Below are 10,235 nucleotides of genomic sequence, written 5' to 3' on the forward strand. Positions count from 1 at the left end.
TCATTCATAGTCTGTCCAAGATTTTCTCCAAACTGCTGGCGAACAGGCTTGCACCGGTTCTACCGAACATCGTCTCCAAATGCCAAAGTGCATTCGTCAAAAAGAGGAGTATCCACGACAACTTCCTGCATGTTCAGAACCTCATCAAGGAATTGCACTCCTCCAAGACTGCCTGCCTGTTCCTCAAGCTCGACATCTCAAAGGCCTTCGACTCCGTGGGATGGGCTTACCTTCTTGAGGTCATGAGTGCGCTGGGCTTTGGACAAATCTGGCGGGACTGGGTCCGCATGTCGTTGGCATCGGCCACTTCACGGGTCCTCCTAAATGGTGAGCCAGGCACGCCCTTCCCACATGCTAGGGGCCTCCGTCACGGTTAATATAATTATAGCATGGGATGCAAACATTTATCATGAACACAAAGATATAGTAATAACCACTTATATTATTGCCTCTTGGGCATATCTCCAACAAAAATATGCTAGCTATCGTTTTTCCTATGAGCAGTATCGCCTCACAGTATCACGATGTCATAATTTTTTATTTTAAATAAAATATATTTATTTAAATATATTTCAAATAAAACAGATCTTTATATTAATAATATACCCCAAATAAATTTAATTTTAATTTTTGAGCATATTGTATGTATTTTATAGAGGCTGGTCATCTAATGATACATTTATATAACACAAATAGAGGTCCAAAGTATGATACAAACATAACTAGTTACAAACCCAAAAACAAAAAAACTAGGCCTATACACTTAAAAATCAGCACACATAACACTGCATACTTTTACGTATAAACTCTTTTTATACTCATCTCGCTCAAGCTAATGGACCTTTATACCTAGGTAGTTTTTTTTTGCGAAACAATACTTGCATTACTCAAGGAATATCAGAGATGACAAAATCTTAGCAAGTGTCTGGTAATCCCTCCGGACCGGAGAGATGCCACAATTCCATATGCCTATTTAACCTAGCATAATTGGCCATAAAATGACTACTAATATTCTGGACTCTCCTAATATGAGTAAATCAAATGTGACGATCCGCAAAGATTTAATATATTCAACCAGAGTCGTGTAGACTGACCGGTCTTTGTCTTCATTTCGTATCATTTTGACTAACTCCAAACAATCCGTCTCCAAGATCAGGGGTCGGTTACACCACTGCATCGCCAAGGATCGATAGACCCTCCCTTACAGCACATAGTTCTGCTTCAAGTGCATTTCTACAGCTACGTAGTTGTCGACAAGCCGACAAGATGATGCTACCATTGTGATCACAAACAACCATCCTCGCACCTACATCTCAAGCAGTTCCGAAGGAACCATCAGTATTTAGTTTGTACGGTGGTGCAATCCACTACGAGACCGTGTCCCCTGCTTTGTGATTTATAGTATGGGCATTGTCAACATCCATAATGAATTTACCTTTCACCATATCTTCGCCAGCATGATATTTGATTTGTAGAAATGAACCCATATAGCACAGCAAGAATTGCCTAGAGGTTTCCATCGGTGGAGCCTTTTTACCAGGTAGAATTTCATTACGGATGTGGCAGATGCGCCATAGAGTCATAAGGACTCTACATATGTTCTATTTTTTGCAAGTTCCCAAGGAGTATAAGCAGCCAATCAGTTCCAATATGTTGTATAGATTGTAACTTAGGGAGCGACCACCTTTCTACCATGAATTCCCAACACTGCTTTGCCAGTGTACAATGGATGAAAGGGTGAAAGTTATCCTCAGTTTCCGCACCACATATAGGACATTGGCTTGTATTTTCAAGTGTACGTTTGTGTTTATTCAGCTAAGTTGGTAGTGAATCCGTGACGAGACGCCAGACAACGTGCTGAACTTTTGACGCCACATCAGCCTTCCATATTAAATCCCATATACCCTATTACCATCAGGTGCCGAGCTGGTTGACTGCGTCAAAGCACTCGAGTTCTCATTCATTGCAAATCAGTAGGCATTCTTAACAGTAAAAAGGCCATGTTTCTCTGGAGCCCAAGCGAGGTGGTCATCCATTGGACGTGCGGAGGGTTTGATCTTTAAGATTTCTTTCACATCCAGCTGTACAAAGTATGGGTGGAGCAAATCCCTTTTCCAATCGCCACCTTGATGGACTAACTCTGACACAAAAACGAAGCCTACATCTTCCCTTCTTAGAGATAGGTTTATAAGGTGGTGGTTTTGGGATCCATGAGTCTCTCTGGATTCTGATACTCTCACCATTACCTACGTGCCAGATGAGCCCTTTCTTCAGCAGTTCAAGCACATGTGCAATAGCTTGCCAAGTTGATGAGGCATTCCGAGTAAACATTATGTTCTCAAGCCTCCCATTTGGATAATACCTAGTTTGCTTTGAGGCTACAAAATAATATTTACCATTCAACTTGTGGCTCAGCTGGGTCCTTATATTTCAGTATGCTAGCTTTTCGTATTCGAATACTAAAAATACCACGATACGTATCGAGATATGAGTAAAATATTACCAAATTAAAATGTATCATTATGATACATATTGACATATTGATTGGCGGACGTGTCTAGCGGGCGGTCGTGTGCCCGTTGGTTAATCTAAGCGGCCATCTTAAAATGGAAAGTGCATGTCGGGGGTCTGAGCGTTTGATGGAAGGATCTGACACACCGTACTCATTAGGAAAGTTCCCGTCTCTCACACAAATGGAAAGATGTGTCCAACTGTAAAGGAAATGGTAGGCTAGCTGATATCACGTGTTGTTTTTCATAACCTGTAACTTTTAAACCGTGCGACGAAATTACAATCCGTTTTCACTTCTAGAATCCCTACGACAAGAGCTTCGAAACTAGACCACATTTTCATATGTTTTGAAGGATTTTTTTAGCAAGCAACTTTAATACGCGACAGAGCAATTTTATTGTGTGACAGAGCAACTTTGGTTTGGGGCAAAGCAACTTTTGGAGTGCAACGAAAACTATCATATCCTTCTGCACTATCTTGCAGCAAGTTGCCTACCGTTGCAACGAAATTGCTTGCCATTGCAACAAAGTTGCCTACTGACCCATCGAGTTGCCTACTTTGCAACGAAGTTTCCTACCGTGGTAGCAAAGTTGCCTACCATTGCAAAGAAGTTGTCTATTGTTTCAGCGAACTTTCCTACTCCTTCTTGCAAAGTTGCCTACACTACCGAAAAGCATTATAGGCAACTTAGCAACGACAAAAAGCTACTATTGCAACTAAGTTGCTTGGATGACTCGACCGGCATGAACGGGGAACGACTGACTCGACCGACGTGGAGGTGTTTCGACAAGCAACGCTAGCTATGCTAGAGCCACCGAATGTGGGGCAATGATATTTACAATTGTGCTAGTTAGTGGCGAGGGCTGGGATTGCTTGCTTGGCAACATTGTTGCTGCACCTGACTAGGGCCAAACCTTGTGAACTACATCATGGGTGCGGCCAACGACCTAGATTTTCTCGTATCATTTTTTATGGTGCATGAGGAGTTGTTGTTGCAGCTGTTGTGAAGCCTACCATCCTTGTGAATTAAGTGTTTTCGTTGCACACCAAAGTTGCTTTGCCGCACACTAAAATTGTTTTGCTCCACAATAAAGTTGCTCTGTCGCGCATCAAAGTTGCTTGTTAAAAAATTACGTCAAACTGTATGAAAATGCGGTCTAGCTTCGAAGCTCTCGTCATTCGGATTCTAAAAATGAAAACAGATTGTAATTTCGTTGCAAGGTTTAAAAGTTACAGTTTTTTCAAAAAACGATACATGTTATCAGCTAGTGTATCATTTCTTTAATGGAAGCGTGGTTTAACAACTGTCGTGTAGTGCGTCCGCCCATGTCTTCGGTTTGGCACGCGCCTGCCCGCAAGAATTCAGGTTGATTGGCTGCAACGGAAATCTTCATTGGAAAGCATTAAAGTGTACTGCTAACAATGGGCTGTACTAGAGGCAGTCAGCCCAAATAAGAAGGAATACCAAGGGGGCCCAACATGAAATCACCTGGCTCCGCCCAACCGGATCCCGACCAACCCTCCAGTCCATGACGCAAGAGCGCACGTCACTCCTCCCGGTGTGGGCGCGGACGACCGCGCGACGGCCAAGAACCAGACACCACCACCCGCTCCACGTCAACGCCGCAGACGCCATGGAAGGGGAAGAAGACGCGCACCACAGGCCCTCCTCCTCCTCCTCCCGCCCCTTCCTCTCCGGCCTCTGCGCCGCCGCGCTCCGCCGCAAGCCCCTCGCCTCGCGGACCGCCGCCGCCGCGTCCAGCGACGGCCTCGTGCGCCAGCTCGGCGTCCTCGAGCTCGTGCTCATCGGGATCGGCGCCTCCATCGGCGCCGGGATCTTCGTCATCACCGGAACCGTCGCCCGCGACGCCGGACCTGGTTAGTTACCACTTCCACGCCTCTGTTTCCGAGTCCAATCCACAGTGGGCAGTGGGCACGGCACTACCACTCGGTCAACGGAAGATTGGCTGTACTGTAGTTTGCAATAGCAGTAGCAGATTGTTGGTTTCGTACACAATGGCACGGACGATTTAGTGAGACAGTTCACCAGAGCAGTGCGCAATTGGAGAATTGCTCGATTGCATGCATGCTGATCCATCTTGTCCGATAATAAAATCTGAACGCCCAGTTCTTGTATCATTGAGTAGGTTGAAGCCACCCCTTGCTCAGAATCGTTTTGGTAGTTAGAGCGTCAGATACCCCATCCGAGCAAACCGCATATCCGGTTGGGGGTGGGGTTAACCACATCGCAGCAGAACAGATCCCGCATAATTGTATCGCATATGTGGGATCTGTTACGCCACGACAGAGGGTATACCGCAAATCAGGGTTTTGATCGCGACCATGGTTTAAGCCCTGTGCATCAAGCGCCTGGATCCCCGATATCGCTGGTGCGCCAAGCGCCCTCGCACTTTGGCAGTACGTGCAGCTATGGGGGAAGCTCAGAGACATACATCTGTCTCCGGACCAGGATCGGCTGCTTTGGCGCTGGACGACGGATGGTCAATACACCTCTCGTTCCTGTTATGACACCCTCTTCCAGGGGGCCATCATCTCAGGTTCCTGGAGGTTGAATTGGAAGTCTTGGGCGCCGCCGCGGGTGAAGTTCTTCATATGGCTGGCTTGCCTAGACAGATGTTGGACGGTTGAGAGACTGGCGCGACGTGGTTTACCACATGCGCCTAGGTGTCCGCTCTGTGACCAGTCGGTGGAAACCATGACGCACCTACTCACTGGGTGCTCCTTCTCCAGGACGATCTGGTATGAGGTCCTCTCGTGGATCCGATCCACCTCAGGTCCTCCCACAGTTGAGGGCGACTTCGCGGAGTGGTGGTCGCTGGTGGTGCGGACCGCCCCTCGCCAGCTGCGCAAAGGCGCCTCGTCGATAATCATGCTCACGGCGTGGTGGATATGGAAGCACCGGAATGCTGCGGTCTTTGACAACGCACGTCCGTCAGTGGCATCCCTGTTCAACGACATTTGTTCTGAAGCGCGGCAATGGGCGGACGCGGGGGCCCGAGTTGTTCGCCAACTCCTCCCCTAGGATAGGCTCTCTTTCTTGGGTCGAGTTGTATGGCGGGGTGTGTCCTCTCGAGGACTTGTAATTATAACCTTCTTTTCTATCAATGCATCGAAACGCAAGGCTTTTGCGTTTTCGCGAAAAAAGCCCTGTGCATCACATAAATCAGAAATCAAAACACACACTAGTTCTAAATAGCAACAATGTTTACTGAAACCATGGTGGATCAAACCGAAGGAGGACCATTCCCGTGTCACCTTAGTCTCCACCGGCACGGCGGCACCACCATTGATCGTCGTAGCAGCGGTGCCGTCAGGCGTCAGCAACGAACGACACAGCAGCAGCTGCCGCAGTAGCAGCAGCAGCAGATGCTGCAGCAGCTGCCGCAGTAGCAGCCTCTCTTCTTGCCTTCTTTGCTTCCAAAATATTGGCCCTCCTTATCTCCCACCATTCTTTGGTCGGCGGTGTGGAGGAAGCACCGGTGGGCACTTTCGCCGCAGCAGGCAGGCTCTGCCGCTTCTGCTTTGGCGCAGCAGCGGTTGCCACAGGGACATCCACGAAGGCGGATGCAGCGGGGCTGGGGGGACGAACGGCTGCATCAATTGGGGTTGCACGACACCTTTCGCGGGTGGTGGCGGGCGCGGGGACGAGCAACCTGGGCAGGGCGTGTAGATAGGCGGCGGCGGCGAGTGGGCGGCAAAGAGGAGGGAGGTGAAATGTCCGCACGCCAACCCTATCGACGCGATGCAGCGAACTGAATCGCTCAGCCCAAAATCCGCTAATATGCAGCTTCTCGCGACGCAATGGGGGATTTGCTGCAAAAAAAAAAAAGGCTACCGCGTTTTTGCCGTATCTTTTCGGGACATTATTTCGGCCATGCATACTGGCGGTCATTTTCCGGTTTTGGCCATGGGGTATCTGCTAGAGATGCTCTTATGGTTACTTTGTATCAGTTTCCTGCTCGCTTCTTTTCCCCCTCCCGTTTCATCGTTGTAAGAGTTACAAAAAAGACTGCTTATTTCTGTTAAATGCAATGGAAAGGGGTTAGAAGTCTGGTTGGAAAAACTTCATCAGTTTCTTCTGTAAAGTTTGTTTCCTTGTTCACTTCTGCTGAAAATAACCCGGTTGCCCGAAACAGGTGTGACTATCAGTTTTGCCCTAGCTGGAGCTGCGTGCGTGCTCAATGCCCTGTGCTATGCTGAATTGGCGTCTCGTTTTCCGGCTGTGGTCGGGGGAGCATACTTGTACACGTATGCTGCGTTTAATGAGCTCACGGCCTTCCTGGTTTTCACCCAATTGATGATTGATTACCATATTGGGGCAGCAAGCATTGCCCGTAGCTTAGCAAGCTATTTCATCCAGTTCTTGGAGCTGATTCCGGCTGTGAAGGGCAATGTTCCCAGTTGGATTGGGCACGGAGAAGAATTTTTTGGTGGTGTTGTTTCAGTTAACTTGTTGGCTCCAATTCTTCTTGTCATCTTGACTGTGATCCTCTGCCGTGGTGTCAAAGAATCGTCAACAGTGAACACTTTTATGACTACATTAAAGGTGAGACTGTTTATAAGCTAAGTTTTTTTTTCTCTTCAACCACAACCAGTAACTTGTTGAAAGTTGAAGTGGCTATGTCAAAAATCTTTGTAGCACAATTTTGCGATGTCTGATAGAGCCATTTTATTTTTAATTTTTCATAACTTGCAAATACGAGTTTCAGTGAGCAACTTTTCATGATTTGCTGAAATGGAAATGTATTTATGTGTGCTGTTTTGTTTACTGTATTGGACTTGATGTCGTGATGCAGTTGCTTACGTGATGCAGATAGTCATCGTCATAGTCGTTGTATTTGCTGGTGTGTTTGAGGTGGATGTATCAAACTGGTCACCATTTATGCCTAATGGTTTCAAAGCCGTTGTAACCGGATCCACAGTAGTCTTCTTTGCCTATGTTGGATTTGATGCAGTTGCTAATTCAGCTGAGGAAGCTAAAAGACCACAGGTAAATCCAATATTTTCCCATACTCTCACCTTCATTTTTTTTGTCATTATAATTCAAATTGCTTCTTAGAATTTCGAAATGCTTTTCCTATTTTTAGCAGAGGTTTTCTCTTTTGTCATCATATTGCATTTGCTTCTTAGAATTTGGAAGTGTTCAGCAATTTTCATTAAGTACTCTTCTGTTTGTCTTTGTCATCCGAATTTTGATTAAATACTCTCATTTTGTTCATCAAAATCCATTCTAATTTCTTTTGACTCATGCAAACATTTTTTGTAACTAATAATGGAATCAAAACTGTCCAGAGGGACTTGCCTATTGGCATCCTAGGGAGCCTTCTGGTATGTGTCATACTATACATTGCTGTGTGCTTGGTGATTACTGGAATGGTGCCATATACATTACTTGGTGAAGATGCTCCCTTGGCTGAGGCTTTTGCTGCTAAGGGGTTGAAATTTGTTACCGTGTTGATCAGTATTGGAGCTGTTGCTGGTCTTACTACAACACTTCTTGTTGGTCTGTATGTTCAGGTAACCTTCTAATGTAGTTATCCATCACTAATAGTTTCTTCTGAATCATGTTATTTCACTTGACCAACATCACCTCCTTCGATCCATAAACAGTCACGTTTGTATCTTGGGCTTGGAAGGGATGGCCTGCTACCTTCAATATTTGCTAAAGTTCACCCGACGCTGCATACTCCTCTGCACTCTCAGATCTGGGTTGGTTGTGTTGCAGCAGTCTTAGCTGGCCTCTTTAATGTGCAAGCACTCTCTCATATTCTCTCAGTTGGCACACTGGTATGGAAGCTTCGCAATACTCTCTGCAACTGTAGCACAAGTTCAGGTCATTAGTCACATTTAACTGTTTGATTACCTTTTGTTGTGGGAGCAGACAGGCTACTCAGTTGTATCAGCTTGTGTGATCACGCTTCGATGGAGCGACAAAGCAACTAATTCTCGCTCCCTTGGAAGTATCTCAATCTGGCAGGAGGGTGTTTTGTGCCTTGTCACGGTGGCTCTCTGCGGTTTCGTAGCAGGAATATCCTACCGATTTAGCTACGCTATTGCCTTCATCATAGTAGCTTTTCTGATAGCTATTGTTGCCAGCTTTGCTCTCCAGTTTCGACAGGCAAGTGCATCTTCTACCAATTTGTAATGTTAGAAAGGCATTGTTATCATCACTAAAATCGCAGATGAACCAAATAGTCCATTGTTTCACCATCATTTGCATCGCAGTCTCATGCTTTGCAGTTTGCAACCATCCGATGCCATCTAATGAAAAATGAACATGCACGGATGTCGTTCCCATCTATTAATACAGTGGTTCTTCTAAGCTCTAACCTTGTATGACATGCATATTCAGGTCTATGTTCCTGTGGATGCTCCTCGCTTTTCTTGTCCTGGAGTTCCGCTGGTCCCGGTGCTCTCTGTTTTCTTCAATATGTTTTTGTTTGCTCAGGTTAGCTGCATTTAGCAATTTCACTACGAAAATTTTGCGCTTTACCCTGTGGTGGTATATTACCTTCACAGCCCTTCTTAGCTGGCAGCCACTGTGACTAATGGCAACTGGTAATGACTCTTCGTTTGCAGCTTCATGTAGAAGCTTGGTACAGATTCGTCATACTTAGTCTCATCGCGGTGGGGGTCTATGCCGGATATGGTCAGTACTACAGTGCTCCTTCCACGTCAGACCGCTCCTCTGTAGCTTACCATGGAGTTCCCTCTGAAGCTCCATGAACAATTGCAAATCCTCCAAGTTCATCCAAAATTTACATTCCACGTGATCGTCGTGAAGCTGTGGAGGTAATTATTTTACTTGCGTTGCTCGAAGCCTCTGTGTCTGTGTGCGGTGCATTCTCCGCGGCTCCGTCTATACATCTGTAAAATGGGGCGGAGTACGTTGGAAGTCTGCCACGATATCATGTCCACCAAGAGAAGAAACAGCGAAAGGAATGTTTTGTTGAGCAAGGGGATCGATTGCCTCCCCTACAAAGATACACTTGGGAAGATTCTGGAGATAGGATTGTAAACTTTACTGTACATGTAGTATTACAGTTCACAACTTTGTATGTACCTCAAACAAAATTCATCTAAGAAAAACCTAGAAAGTTTTAGTTTAACTGCTGCTTTCAATTCACTGGTCCTGTGGTTTTTAGACGTTTTGGCGGCTTCTAATTGATAGTATTGAGATTTGAAATTGTCTTACATACGTCATCGATGACAATGATCGTCTTACGTAATTCGAACAAAATTCATCTAGGAAAGTTATGGTTTAAGTGTTGCTTTGATTGCTCCACTGGTGTTGGTGACATTTCTTTGATAGGATTGTGATTTGTGAGCATATTGGATACATGGTGGATGGAAATTATCATCTTAAAGCATCTCCATCGGCGCTCCCCCAATAGCGATTTGGGGTTCGACACCTTTTTTTAGGCTACACTGGTGCGCCCTAAAAGTAACTGACTAGTTTTGAAGCCCAATAACTGACTAGTTTTGAAGCCCAATACAAGCGCTGGCACGCCCTTGCCGCTCCCTATGCGCCAGGGGTGAAACTGGCAAGCCGGCTCCTCGCAATTCGCATTGTGGGACCATCCTGGCAGTCATGTTTTAATGACCACGCACAGAATTTCGGTCGTCGTCTTCAATGGGTGTGCCGGTTCCTGAGGGGGTGACTCGACGGCACACGCCGCCCGCCAGCTCCACGTAGCGACGGA

At 46.1% G+C, this 10,235-nt stretch overlaps 1 protein-coding gene across 1 annotated transcript; it reads left to right on the forward strand.

Annotated features, from left to right (window-relative positions):
* Positions 1–4,040: 4,040 nt before the first annotated feature.
* On the forward strand, positions 4,041–9,641 carry LOC124692477 (cationic amino acid transporter 9, chloroplastic-like). Its single transcript, XM_047225863.1, has 8 exons — positions 4,041–4,389; positions 6,669–7,078; positions 7,346–7,522; positions 7,825–8,049; positions 8,143–8,319; positions 8,414–8,650; positions 8,885–8,980; positions 9,112–9,641. The coding sequence occupies exons 1-8, from the start codon at positions 4,041–4,043 to the stop codon at positions 9,256–9,258; spliced, it is 1,818 nt and encodes a 605-aa protein (XP_047081819.1). The 3' UTR covers positions 9,259–9,641.
* Positions 9,642–10,235: the final 594 nt, after the last annotated feature.

The sequence above is a fragment of the Lolium rigidum genome, chromosome 2 (genome assembly GCF_022539505.1).
Source record: "Lolium rigidum isolate FL_2022 chromosome 2, APGP_CSIRO_Lrig_0.1, whole genome shotgun sequence".
Classification (NCBI taxonomy): Eukaryota; Viridiplantae; Streptophyta; class Magnoliopsida; order Poales; family Poaceae; genus Lolium; species Lolium rigidum.